The sequence below is a fragment of the Rhinolophus ferrumequinum genome, chromosome 22 (assembly GCF_004115265.2).
Source record: "Rhinolophus ferrumequinum isolate MPI-CBG mRhiFer1 chromosome 22, mRhiFer1_v1.p, whole genome shotgun sequence".
Lineage (NCBI taxonomy): Eukaryota > Metazoa > Chordata > Mammalia > Chiroptera > Rhinolophidae > Rhinolophus > Rhinolophus ferrumequinum.
The window spans coordinates 21,961,042-21,975,586 of NC_046305.1; the positions used below are offsets into that span (position 1 = coordinate 21,961,042).

A 14,545-nucleotide genomic window follows, 5' to 3' on the forward strand; every position below is an offset into this window, starting at 1 on the left:
GTATGTAACCCACCAGCTCTCTGGGCCTCCAAAGAACCTTCTCTTCTGTCTATTGTCGATAGTGGGATTGACCTGGTCACTGCAGGAGAAATGAAGACACTGGGTGAAGAGGCCCAGGAGAGTTCTAGGATCACTGAATCTCCGGAGGTGCTCCAGAATGTCTCTCTCCTACAATTAGAACTTACTAGTTGAGGCAGATGTGGAAGTAGGCAGGGGTCCCCGGGGGCGAGTCAGGTGGTAGAACTTGGGGGGAGGAGCTGATATTCCCTGAGGGCTCCAGTGCATTGTCATCCTCTGTATTTCCCAGGGATATCTTCTCCTACTCTCGCCCCCACGGCTCCTACTCCACCTCCCTAGTTCCCTTACAGCTTCTGAGATGATGTCACAGCAGCCTCAGTCCCAGTTTTTCAGTCTCTGCTGGCTCGGAACAACTCCTTTCCAACTCCCCCCAGAAGGCAGCCCAGCCACCCCTTCAGTCTCTCTGTACTCTGTACTCACGATCCCAGCACTTCCATGAAGATGAAGGTTTTCCGGATGTTGGTGGTCTGTTTCTTCCAGGAACTGCAGTCATCTTCTTCCTTTCGACCCATCGCCTCCAGAGTTGAAGCTTCTGGGGATGCTTTGTTTAAGGAAGGCAAGAAAGGGGCCCATCAGCTAATTTCTCAAATCAGATGAGAGCAAGTTGTAAAAAGAATAAAAAATACTCACGTCCTTCATGTAACAACTAGAAGGAAAGATGAGGAGCAAAATCTGGATAATTGGCAATAATAAGACTATTCCTGCTTTTTAAATTACTACAACTTATTGAATGTCTGGTACAGGCCCTTTGTGCTTGCCACATGCTCAAGGAGTTTACAGTGGAAACTCAACTTTTACATACGTACTTAAGGGCGGTAACATAGACATGTATAGATTAACATGGGAATATCCACCTTGAGGAGATCTGAGCTGAGCCGAGGCATTTCCTACCTTACCAGGTGACGGCCAAGGTGTTTATTCCCATTACCAAGTCAGCCTGACTTCCTATTATCCCAGCTCTCCCGCCTCCCCCAATCATTTCTACTCCCACCTCTCTCCTACCGTGTTTCCCTGAAAATAAGGCCTAGCTGACAATCTTAAAAAGACGCAATGTAATACATCTTTTGGAGCAAAAATTAGTATAAGACCAGGTCTTATTTTACTATAATATAAGACCCGGTCTTATATAATACAGTATAAGACAGGGTCTTACATTATGTATTGCTCCAAAAGACGTGTTAGAGCTGATTGTCTGGCTAGGTCTTATTTTCGGGGAAACACAGTACCTGTTACAGGTCAAACGAATGAATGGCAGATGAATGAGCATTGTTTCCTTTGTAACTCCCACCACGTTTAGCACAGTGCTGGGAAAATCGTGCGTCATTAAAATCTGAACTGAACCATGTCCTGACTTTGATATCGGAGTTCTGGAGTTACCATAGTCATTGGATGGTCAACACCTACGATGTGCCCGGTGCTGATGGACAACACAGATGACGGCCCTTCCTTCCTGGGGCCCGTAACAAGAAAGTAAACTAACATATGCATAGTGAGAAAGAGTGGGAAAACCATGGAAGAACAAACCCTGGGCTTGTCACAGAGACAGAGCAGGTCTTCTTTAGACGGAAGTCAGAGGAGGCCTCTCTGAGCAGGTCGTATTTAAGCTGAGATGGGAAGTTTGTGAAGGAGGGTGTGTAAAGGAGCGTTTTGGCAGAAGAAATAAAACACAGAAATCCACAGGGACAGGAGGAACAGTGTGGGTCGAGCAGGTGAACTCTGCATGGCATGGCGGGGTAAGTGGGCAGGAAGAGGCAGGCACAGGACAGGACATAGGCCTTATAGACACTGTTTTCTTCCCTGGTGAGACTGGAAGACTTGAAGGATTTTTAGCAAGGGAGTTAAATTACACCACTAAGGTTTTTAAGAGCTCATTTTAGCTACTCTGGAAATGGAGTAGAGGGGGCTAGAGTTGATACACTGAAAATAGGTAGGGGTGGAAACCTATGAGAGGGATGATGGTGGCTTGGACCACGGTGGTAGGGAAGGAGAGAAGTAGGTGGATCCGGGATCTATTCTGGGGGTGCAGTTATCTACGATGCTATGTGATGTGCCTATGGTGGGGTGAAAGAATCTTGATTGACTCTCATGTTTCTGGTAGGAGCATCCCAGGTTGATGGTACCCTTTCTGAAGTCATGATTACTAAGGAGAAGCATGTTTTTGGGGTGTGGTTGGGTGGCTGGAGGGACTCTCTGTTCCTTTAGGTATGCTGCCCTAAATACCCCAGTACAGTTAGATGGAGGACCACTGAATGTCTGAGAGTAGTGAGTGAGACACATGTCAGCCAGCACCCTCTTCCCCAAACTCCTCGGACCTGACAGAGAAGTAGGAAAGTATATCTAATGGCTGCCCTCTTAGGTAATGCCCATTCTTCCCTATTAAAAAAAAAATGTTAGTAGAATCCATGGGGTCTTCTAATATCTTCAGAACAAAGAGAAACTTTGTGCCTTCACAATGTAGCATTAGTTAAACAGCATAGGTTTGGGGGTCACCCTGAATTCAAATCCTACCTCTGCTGGTTACTAGTTAAATGGCCTTAAGCAGGTTATTAATCCTTTTGAGTCTATCAGCTCATGTGTAAAATAGAGACAAAGCCCCTTATGGTTATGGTGAAGAGTAGACGAAATAGTGTACCTAGAGACTTAGTATATTATCTTACATGTATTAAACAGTTGTAGCAGAGATAATATTTGGGGGCTATTGAATTGATGTCTTTTCATTCCTGGTAATCCCCATCTGGAGGACTCATGTCGTAAAGTAGGTTCTGTAGTACAGAAGGAAACCTCTTCCACTTATGTCTATAACGGTGAGGCTTAGACCCTGGGGATAAGAAGAATGTGACACACATGATATCCTTGCTAGAGAGGACAGGCACGGAAAGACGGACACTGTTGGCCAGAGTGGGTCGTGGGGAGAAGGCGGGGAGACCGATGGTGTAGGTGTTATAGGCACACATCTTTGCTAACAACCATCTAGAAATTGGGGAGGTTGGTGACATGGATGGGTGGGCTTCCCAGGACTCTATTGCTAGGAGACTATAAGCCTAGAGGGAACTCTGACTGCAGCCACACCTAAGGGGGCAGAAGTAAAGATGGGCAGGCCTAGAGGGAGAAGCTGAGTGAGATGGTGTCACAGGACCTGCAGAAGTTCCCCAGGGCCTGTGGGGGACTGGAGCCAGTTTGTACCAGCTCATGACAGCTGACTACGCACATGTCTTCCCAGCTCCATGCTTAGTGGCCTCCTGTTGTTGGCATGAAATCGCCATGGTGGAGTATTTAAACCATGGAACCAGGGCATCTCCCACTCCTCCCCCACCCTCTAAGCACCAGACATTAAACATTTGCCAGCAATCCTCTGCCCGTGGCCTTGGTGAGGGGATATATTGCTGCTAGAGGGAAAGTCAGCTGGGGTCTGGCTGAAGAGATGGCTCCAATCAGGGTGTCTCAGTGGAAGCCAATGGCTGGGATCAGGGTCTTTAATGGAGGTTGTCAGCATGACGTTCCTTGGGCCAGATGGGACCAGTCACACCTCAGAGGTCACTAGTCAGCCCTAAGTGAGATTCCAGGCGACTGACTGGGACCCGAAGTCCCTGGTAAGTCTGGGGCTCCTTCTCCCATACGACAACATAGTCATGTAAGCACCCCATAACGTAAAATGCCACCTTGAACTAGAGCAGGAGGAGGAAAGGCCATGTCAAGCTGTGTGTTTTCCTGAAACACACTGGGTCAGCTGAATGACACTATTTATGAAATCCGAGTTAGTATAATGGACAAATTCAAATGTAGAATTTCCCATTTCCTTTTTGCTGACTGGTGGGATGAGATTTTATAGGAAATAAAGAAGCTATGTTTTCTTTGCACATTTTAATACAGTGTGTAAATTTGCAACCTGGCTGGATAATAATTGGTGGCTATTATTATGAAAAACCCATGTGAGAAACATTAAGAATTCCTTAGCATCTGATACAGCCAAATATAGATCTGGTGGCCTGGGCTTGTATCTTCAGGCCCATTTGTTGATTTTCTCCTTTTGGCAGGGTGGCAGCTCAAAGGAACCATAGCAATTCAGGACCCAGGCACTGGGCAGCGGACTTGCCAGCAATGTAATGGTGGCCTGACCCTGGACCTCGAGGGCACAGTCTACGAGGTGGAGACAAATGGACCCTGACTGGCTGAGACTGCTGTGAGGAAGATGGACTATTAGACTAGAGAGCTATCTTTAGTCAGATACCATTCTACAGATTTAGTCCCAAAGCTTCCACTTAGCAGAGTTGGTGTCTGGGCTTGGACCAAATGCTTCTTACTGTGTAGATAGAATGTGGCGGAGAAGTCTTGAAGAATGTAGGGAATGAGGGCAAAAGGGTGGACGTTAAAAGGAGCCCAACCAACAGGGTCAGTTTGTGTGGTTCCTTCTCTTTCTCTCTCCTTCTCCACAGAACACGACTGCAGACGCTGCTTTTCCTCTGTCGGGAGCCAATCAAAAGCCTTCTTTCCAGCTCAGGGCCCATCAGCTGGCCGTTCATCACTCCCCCTTCTGGAGCCCCCATGGAATGACAGCCTGCTCTCCAGGAGGCTTCACCACCTCATTAGCAGATCTGTACTCACTGTTCCTTCTTTCTCATCTCTTAAATAGCTTAAAAACATAGTATTCTTAGCCTAAGCTAGGCTATAAGAAAACATCTTTTCCGCCCACCCTTCCTCCCATACATTCAATCCTAACAATTTAGTTCCATCTTCAGAGTTCTGTGGAAAAGTCTGGGGCCCGGATCTGAACCCCTGCTTCATTCCCACCCCTCCTTGACCTCAGAGAAGCCTCCAGGTCCCTGTGTCCTGTGTGGTGGAAGTCTAACAGTGAGCTCTGAGACGGGCCCACGTTCCGAGGCTGCATCCTGCTTCTTTTCCTCAAACTCCTCCCCCTCCATTCCTGACATCTGTAATCTAGGCCCTTTCAGAGGAAAAGAGAACAAATTCTGAGAAGGGTGAAGCTCCAGTATTGCTCTCATTTATTTCTAAAATACTCCCTACCTCTCTCTATTTCCGGCAATTACTTCTGTTGGGCTTCAAAGCGCCACAATAGCCACTGTAGACTTTCTTCTCTGAGTGAGATTCAGAGATGCTGTGGATGTTGGCATTCGGGCTGGTTCAGGCTCCTCACTCCTTAACAGGACCAAACCCTCAAGAATATTTGCAAAAAATGGCTCCAGGCAAAGGAAATAACCTTATTATGTGGAACCACCTTTGAGTTGTGGAGGTAACACTCCTTCACTCAGCGAGCATTTTTTGACTACCTCCTGTCTACCCACAGGACTAATGCAGCATTTCTATGATATGAGGCTACCCTAGACAGTGCTTACCATCAAGTTGGAAAGACCAAGCCAAGCTATATAAATAAACATCTAAAAACCCAGAGCAATAGAAGGTACGCTATGTGCTGTATCAGGACCACAATGGTTTGAGGTCGATCATCGATTAACCGGAACACGAGCGCTTCAAGGGCGGGAGCCATGCATTCCTCATCTTGGAATCTCTAGTGCCTGGTGCTGAGCCTGGGACATACTGAGGGGTCAGCCTGTATTTGTTAAATGAGTGAATGGGGAGGAGAGTCCTGGGGGGTCAGGGGTGGCAAGGGTTGATCAGGGAAGGCTTTGTGGAGGAGTTGGACTTAAGATGGGTATTGAAAGGTGGGGGGTGTAGTCCTGATATTGCTGTAGAGAGAAATGCAGCCAGAAACCCTGCGCCCTGGGAAGGGCAGGCAGGAGGGCGTCCTCTCTTGGAGCTCTCGCTGTGAGGCCCTGCCGAGGACAAAGCAGCAGAGAGGGCAGAATCGACCTGACTCCTTTGTCATCATCGTCACTTCAGGGTCAGACGATGTAGGACCTGGGATTGGCTCTGGGCTCAGTTCTTGGTCAGCAGAACTTCCATGGGATACTTGGAGAGGCCTGCCCTGAGCATTCTATCCAGTGTCAGCCCCCGACAGTTACTCTCCAATGTGAGCCTGAGCCTGGATTCTGTGACACCTCTGAGCACCTGCAATTCTCCTGTTTGTTTGGTTGAGGTCATATCCTCACTAGAAAGCGACTCCATGTGGATAAAGATGGGGTCCATCTCGTTGTCTCCCTCGGGCCCAGCTCAGTGCTTGGCTCTAGCTAGTGTTCAGTTGTGTATTTTTGGATGGTCTTCCTGGTCTCTTGGGAAATTTTCACAGCTGTGGAGGAGACCACAGAGGGGAAAGTATTTCCTGAAAGGCAGGCTGTACAGACGTGGGGTGGAGGCTGCCTCTGAGTACCTGAGCTTCTAAGAATAGGCTGTGTGATCCCTGGTAGCATCCAGCCTGGCTATTTATGAGGTACTGGTGAGAGATCTTGGGCTGTGAGCCCAGGAGGCAGGCACCCTTCACATGCTTCTTCCATGGGGCGTCACTGTCCTTCTCTCCTTCTCAGGCTCCATTTGGTCACAGGAGCAGCACTAGCCCCAGACAGAACTCTACAGCAGGTGAAGTTCATTTTCAGTGGCCTCCTCATCATCACCACATACCCTGAAGGTGCCAGGCCACCTCACGACCCCACACTGCCCTGGACCTTCTCTCTGGACCCTCACACCAGCCTGCCCTCCTACACATGACTACTTATCAAAAGTTTCCTATTTTCAGTCACAGACACTTAGAACTCTGCACTGAGGTGCTTATTAAATGAACCAGCTAGGCTAATTGCTTAAGCATGTCACCCCTCCTGACAAGATGTTCCCGCGTCTTGGGATCATCATGTTTTAATCCACAGGCATTGAATTCAATTCAGTTCGATTTGATTTAATTCAATCCATTCAAGTGTGTGTTTCCCAAACCCACAGTCCAGTTCCTAAACTGGACACTAAGACCAGAGGAGATGGGACAGGGAAGGAGAGAATCGTTGAGTGACACCTATGCAACCTTCAACCCGCAGATAATGGCTCTCGACCCCACCTACAGGGACAGCCAGCGGCCTTGACAGTGCCCTCACTTGGGGCATGGTGGGCAGGCCTCGGCGCCTTCCTGGAGGACCATGTGTGGCTCTGTTACTCATTTCAGAGGAATCAGGCCACCCTGAGACTGCTTTGTGCTTCCACGGTTTTCCATTTCTTGGGAGCATGACTCAGAAAGGCCCATGGGTCTTGAAGGGAGGTTATCAGTCGGATCATCTGTCATGAGAATGTGCTCTCTGCCTCCAGATTGGGGCACAGGAGTCATGACAGTACGTAAATCACCTGGTTATAAAGGGGCTGAAAGGCTGATGCTGGGATGTGTCCTTGCCCGGGCTCCACCGGTTCCTGGATTCAGGCCACACTAGAAAGAACTCACGTTCTGGCTGCAGCCTTGGCTTGGCACCTAGGAGCTCTGCAGCCCCAGGCAGACCACTGTACATCTCTGGGCTTCCACTTCTCTCCTTGGTGAAAAGAAGAGATTGGACTAGGTGAAGTTTCCCTGAAGTTTGTGTTTTAGAATGTTAGTCCCAGGAGACTCTCTGAGCAAAGTGGATTTGCTGCCTCTTCTTGGGGAGCCACGAGCCACGTTAAGGGCCACGAGCTTATTAAGGGCTTTGAGGACAATTAAAAACACCTGCTTCATGCTGTTTAACCCGGCAGCCCCCAAATTTACTAGACTGTGAAACCCTCTCTTTTCTTAATACCTCCTAGCATCCAGGGCACCTAGGGTTGCCCAGAGCTTACTCTGGAAAACAGGGACTAGGCCACCCCTGACGCTCTGTGAGTGTCTGTTTGTTGGAGCAATATATGAAATTTCCAGCAGCCTGTGGCCATCACTCACAGTCCTGCTTCCCTTACAGAGTCACCGGCATGCAGCTGGGTCTGTGTGTGCTGTCAGAACCTGTTTCCAGGTCACGGGCTGCAGCTCAAGTGACGGTTCAGCTGGCCAGAGCCCAGGCCCGGGACCCTAAAGCTCCCTGGAGATTCCGGCTGGACAGAACTTCCAAGGAACATGACTCTATCCCTAACCCTCCCACTAGTCCTGTACCTCAAAGGTCAGCTCTGCTTGCCAGTTTCTGTTCATAAAATCACCGAGGAAGGATGTTTTTCAATTGCCTCCTGCAGTTTATTTCAGGCTCAAACCCACATTTAAGTTTAATCAGATTTCTCCTGCTGCAGTGACAAGCCAGAATTCATGTGCTACTTAAGGTTACGTGTGCCTTTCATCTAGGAAGTGAGGCACATTCTCTTGGGCTTCATCTGGTGGCTAAGAGATCAACACTTAGGAGTCGCTAGAGAGATCGGGGTGTGCTATTTATTCTTAATGTGCTTCTAACCATGGTGGGCCTCAGTTTCCTCATCTGCTGAATGGGAATAATGGTCTCTGTCTATTTCTCAGCACTCCTGTGGGTGTCCAGTACATCGGTGGGCATGAAGGCATTCTGCAACCTCTGAAGTGCTTGCTATGCATTGGGCCCCCACTATAGGCACGTGAATTAAATACCCATGCACTGGTGTGAGAGAGAGAGGGAAACAGATAATTATTTAAATAGCGGTGAATTCAGGACAGGAGCTGTGGATCTGCTGTTCCCTCAACTGGTCTCAGCTCCCACATGCCTCTCACAGCGTGAGCATCTCATCTTACTGTGATTTTAAAGTGTTTAAAAATATACAAATTCTCATACATCATGGTCCTGAAATGCAAACCAACGACTTCATCTGGTACTCAACCAAGAAAACAGATCTGTTGCAACACTGTAGGAAGAAACACTGCTGGTGGGTTTTTTTTTTTTTTTTCCATGGGCCATATGCTGATCTCCACTGGGGCACCTCTCTAAGGAGTTTTCAAGGGTAACAGTGGCGGCTGTGCGTCTGCCACACTCTGCCTTTAAGCTTAACTCCCATGCAAGAGGTGCCTCCTTTGCATCAGTGTGGGCTGCTAACTATAAACCACACCAGCCAGGCACTATACTGCGCCTTCCAGAAGGTGAGAGGAGGCATCTCCACCCAGGGAGGGAGGAGGCCCAGAAGGCAGGACGCGCTGAGCTCAGGATGGTTGTGGCGAGAAGCTCTGCTTTCGCAGCCTTCCCTCCGAGGACACAGGTTTGACAGGCATCACAGCCCCTGCAGCCCCATGACCTCCACAGGCTTGCTTTCGCTCTGGCAGCCGCCCAGCTCTGCCCCAGCCCCCTCGCCTTTGACCCTGGCGGCGCGCCTGCAGTTGTAGCGCCGGCACGCCGCCGGTTCACAGACTCAGCCGCTCCCCGCCGCTCATTCATCCTGCAGCTCATTCACTCCGCGGGCTCTGGCAGGCTGCGGCTGGGCCCCATCCCTCGCAGGCACTCGCTGTGGCAATTTATTTCTGGCCGTGTGCGTGTGTGAGTGGGGGAAGGGGAGCGAGGGAGGCATTCGGCTCTTACAGGGGGATTCTTTTCGGTCCCAGCCAGAACTGCCCCAGCACTTACAGTACCACCGCCTGCAGGGGCTGCTCACGAGGGTGGGGCCCTGTGCTAGGCACTTCACCTGCATTGTCTTCTTTCATGATAGGTATCATTAACCCGTTTTATAGTTGAGGTACTGATGTTCAGCAAAATGCCCCAAATCAAACAGATGGTAAAGGACAGAACTGAGCTGGAGCCTAGCCCCTCCGAGGCCACAGCAGCTGCCTTGTGCCCCCTCCAGGTAACCTGTTGCCTCCTTCCAGGTGTTGGTTGTCACATGTCACTTACCTTCGCCCTGCCCGCATCCTTAGGATGCTTTCATGCAATCCCAACACCTGACTGCTCCCGGCGAACACATGGCTCAGATGGTCTGGGAAAGGCTGCATCCCCGGATCACTCAGATTTCTCAGCATTGAGGCTGGGGCCCAAACATCTACTGCCCGAGCCTCTCCCAGCTCCAGCTCAAACCTCTTCTCACTCTAACCTCGGGCTTCTTTCCCAAAGTTTTGCCCCCTCTTTCTAAGGAGTGCTCTTAATAACCAACCCCACCCATACATACACCATAGTAATCTGCAATATCATGGAAAGGTCACTGATTATGTCAGAAGATCTGGGTTCAAATGCTGCTATCATCAAATGGATACTGCCAGTATCCAGCTTTGCACCCTAGGCAAACCATTTAACTTCTTTGTGTCTCAGTGGTCTCATCTATACTAAGGGAGAAATACTGCCTGCTCTACCAACCTGACGGGCTTGTCCTGAAGGTGATTTATCAACTGAAAGTGTGGTCCCCTTTATAGGTATTACTAAGCACTTTGTGTTATGGCCTGTTGGGTCTTATCTTTGGCCCTGGTTAAGCTTAGGGCAGTAGGATTGCCAGCGGCCAGGCTCTGTCTCCAGTCTCTGCTCTGGGAAAGATCATGTCCTTACCCAAGACGGAAACTGCTTGACTCTTGACCCATCTCAGTGATTTTCCTCATGATCAATTTATCTGGCTCCAGAGCAAGCAGTCGGCCAGCATGCACTGCAGCCCAACCAGCCCAAGCTGTGGCAGCACCTCCGGGAGCCCCAGGGTTAAGGTTTGTGCGTCAAAGTTACGCGGACAGAAGGGGCCACAGTGTGGATAGGTGTGGGGGTGAATCCAGACCTCCTTTTACCATCTTTACCCTAGAGCTACATCTGGGAAGTTTAAAGACAGGAGGGAGACGGATGCACCCCTGGGGAAGGTGAAGGAGAGGTCTTGTGACTGGCCGAGTTCTGCATCCTAATACAGCCAGGAACCAGGAGCCGGAGCCTGTCCCTGAACCTGCGTTGCCCTGCTGTGGGGACTAAAGCTGGTCCTCCCTCCTTGGGTTTGCAGAGCCACAGGCTGTTTACAAACCTCCTTTTTGCCCACTGGCTGTCCTAATCCTCACCACAACCCAGACAGGTAGGCAGAACTGGCATTGCCCCATTTGACAGGTGGGATTAGAGAGGTTAAGAGAGGAAGGCTAAACAGGAGGCAGGGGTGCAGCATGCTGGAGATCCTGACACCCTGCAGATGGACCGCCCCCCCAGGTACAGAGCCCAGAGGATTGTCCCTGGAATGCAGACTGCAGGAAGGCATTGCAGGAGGGGCATAGACAGATAGGTTGCTCCCCTTTTTCTGCCCATAAGTGCAAAAGGTTCCCACTCAAGCCAACCCTGAAGTGATGGCCAGATGGCTCCCCACGGAGGTCCCACCGGACCCCCATTCAGACTTATTTTCCAAGGCAGCTACAACTTACCCTTGATACTACAAGAAATCAGGCAAGACAGGAACTGGGGTTGAAATAAACACCCAAGTTGCTCACAGAAGTGGCTCTTCAAACCCACTCTCTAGGAGCCGTATGCCTCCCACCAAGCAAGGAAACCTCCTCAAACCAAGAAAAGGAGCAGGTTCATCTTACCCAGGGACTCAGAAAGAATTCGCTCGTGGTGCTCCCACTCCAGCTCCTACAGGTCTGTGAGGATTAGCTGCTCCAGCGCTTTAACAATACACCGAATTAAAGGGGAGGATTGCAGGGGTTTTCTTTCCCAGGACCGTAACCAGGCAGCCTTAAAGGGGAGGAAAAGTAGCTAGGTGGCTTGCATCTCTACTTCCTTTCCTCTGCTCTGCTTTTCCTCCCTCTGAGCAGCATTTAGTCTGATCCAGAAAAATGCTTTTGCAAAGGATCCTTTTTATGCCTTTGCGTGCGTGCATGCATACGTGTGTGTGTGTGTAACTGTGTTTGTATTCATGTGTGTGATGGAAAGAGAGAGACGAAAAATAAAAAGCCAAACCAAGACATCAGATTAGAGGTTTCCATTGTCTTGAATAGGGTAAAAACAGAAAATCCAAGAAGCCTCCTAGGACTGCCTGGCTCAGTTTCCCTCCTAACCACTCCATTGCTGGGGTGTGTTGTCTAAAAACCTCTTCCTGAGCAGTAAGACATTACATGGGCTGAAGTGTAGAGACTGAAGAGCTCTCAGTATCCACCGGACTTGTCCGTCTTTTACAGAGAAGTCCTTGGATGTCCCTCAGGGGCAGCTGGGCTGAATGGTTCCACCAAACATCTCTGATTTGTCTCCTCTCCTGTTTCTAGAAGCAGAGCATTCTGATCCCACACCTCCCGTCCGCTGCTCATTCCTAACTCATGAGACCCTAGGAGACCTTCCTCTCCTCCTGGAAACTCTGTTCCCTCTGTTCCCTCATACTCACCTCTCCTTCCTGCCTTTGACCCGGGCTCCATCCCAGCTTCTCATTGCTGCTCCTTCCGAGTCGGTTCCTTGAATGTCTCTGCCGTCTGCCCTCTTGCTTCTCCTTTTCTACTCTCCCCTTAATCTCAACATCCACTCACAGGGTCTTCATGTGAATGTCCCAGATGAACATCCCCATCTGGCTTGTCCACCATAATCTCAACATCCAAAGGTCTATTTCCATCAACAAACACAACTGCACGTGTTAGAGCCTCCTTCAAATCCACCAGCTAGGCTAAAGGGCTATCATCTTCCCAAACAGTCAAATTAAAGACCCAGGCCCTTTCTTTGGCCGTGTTGGCTTTTGCATTGCCTTCCAAATCTAATCAGCTGTTATGCACTTTCGGTTGTCCCTTTGAATTAGCTTTGGAATTGTACCTTTTCAGTGTATATCACTTATGTATTTTTGAATAAATAACACATTCATATGGGGCAGAACTCAGAACTCTATTAAAAAGCATACGCTGAGGTGGCTCACCCCACATCACTCCCCATTTAGCCCTTCCCCCTACCCTGCCCTTTATAGGTGGCCACTTTTATTAGTTCCTCATGTATCTCCTCAGTATTTCTTTATGTGGCTACAAGCAAATGAATATATGTATGTGTGTGTATATATATATATATATATATATACCTTTCTTATACAAAAGGTGGTAAGTAAATGCTGCCTCTTTTATATTTCATCTCTACAATCTTAACTCAGGCCCTCATCCTCTCTCTAGGGTACTATTGTGATAGGTTAGGCTCTAATTGGTCCCCAGGTGAGGTGATCCATGGGGAGAGTTGAAAGTGTCTCTGGAGAACGCTTCTAGGTTGGACTCCTATGTCATCCATTGACATAATGTATGGCCTTGAACAAGTGGCTTAATTTCTTTGTGCCTTGGCTGTTCCATTTGTAAAACAGGGTAACTACTGAACTTATTTCGTACTCTAGTAGGGTGGGGACAGAATGCTCATTGCTTAGAACAGTGACTGACACATGGTAGGCAGGCAATAAATATTAGCTATTATTATTTTACCTCCAATCCAACTTTTATTCTTGCTAGAATTACCTCCATACAACATACTGCTGCCACCTCAAAAAGATCTATTACCTACAGAATAAAATCCAAACACTTCATCCCATCACTAAAGGCATTCTGAGATATGGCACAAAATTCTCCCCCCTCCCCTGAGTTCCTCCGTCCAGCCAGCTGACACTCCAGCCACAGCATATGAGACACTGGTTTCTAACCTGCTGCTTATTTCTAAAGCTCCTTTGCTAATGCTGATCTACCGTATAGAATATCCTTTCCTCATTCTCTGCCTATGAAAATGCTATTGATTTTTAAAATCCACGTCTAATGCCATCTCGTCCATGAAGCCTTCTGTGATTTCCAATGTCCTCAGAAATAATCCCTCCCTCCTCTGTGCTGTCCCCAAACTCTTGTCCAGAGCTATCCTGTGTTCTTAATCTTTTTTTCTGCCTTGAATTCTAGTTTATGTTTCTACTGCTTCAACTCTCTGGGTATGGCACCCCTGGCTAGCAGCTATCCTCCTCCTATTTGAATACTGGACAGGGGAGTTTATCACAGTCAAGTAATACTTATGGACATCAACAAACATTAGAAAGTTTATCTCTGCAGGGAGCTGACTGCTACCTCTTTGACATCTTCTCCAGCGCGCACACACATATACACACACACTCCTTAAATATTTACCAAGCACTGACTAGGTACTAGGTATTAGGGACATGAAACCAGACCCAGACACTACACTCAGAGAACTTCTACTGTCCAAGCACATGAATCAGCCAATTCTGTGTTTTACAACATGCTCTGGTACAAGTTTGAATTGGGCTGGTGCCTCACAGCATGAGCCCACCGGAATCCTCTTTTCTCTGTTCCCTTCCCTCTAACGCACCTGCACACTGCTGGCCTTGGCAAGCCACAGAGCCAGGAATGAATGCTCAGCCATGGCAACGGAAATAATAGGTTCCGCAGATGTTGGGTGCCATAGGAGAAAGTGTTGCCTGTTTATGCTGAGTACCTTGCAGGTACTGACCAGACATGAGAAGCTGGGAGTGGGGGCATCCATTGTTCAAGTACTGGCACAGGTGACAGAGAACTGAAGGGGTATTCGGGAATGTTTCTCAAGGAGGTGGAAGGGAGCTTTCAGCATGGTAGCACATGCACACTTAGGTATATATACACATGCACACATGCATATATACATGCACGCACACCTGTACACCCATGCATATATACTCTCATGTACACCCATGCACACATGCATATCCATGCATACATGCATACCCATGCATATATACATACATG

General features: G+C 48.7%; 1 protein-coding gene across 1 annotated transcript in view; it reads right to left on the bottom strand.

Annotated features, from left to right (window-relative positions):
• The window catches only part of CAMK1G (calcium/calmodulin dependent protein kinase IG), a 28,815-nt gene extending 17,243 nt beyond the window's left edge, over positions 1-11,572 (bottom strand). The window contains 2 exon segments of the mRNA XM_033091930.1: positions 499-619; positions 11,402-11,572. Coding sequence (XP_032947821.1) covers positions 499-590 — 92 coding nt within the window. The 5' untranslated portion in view covers positions 591-619; positions 11,402-11,572.
• Positions 11,573-14,545: the final 2,973 nt, after the last annotated feature.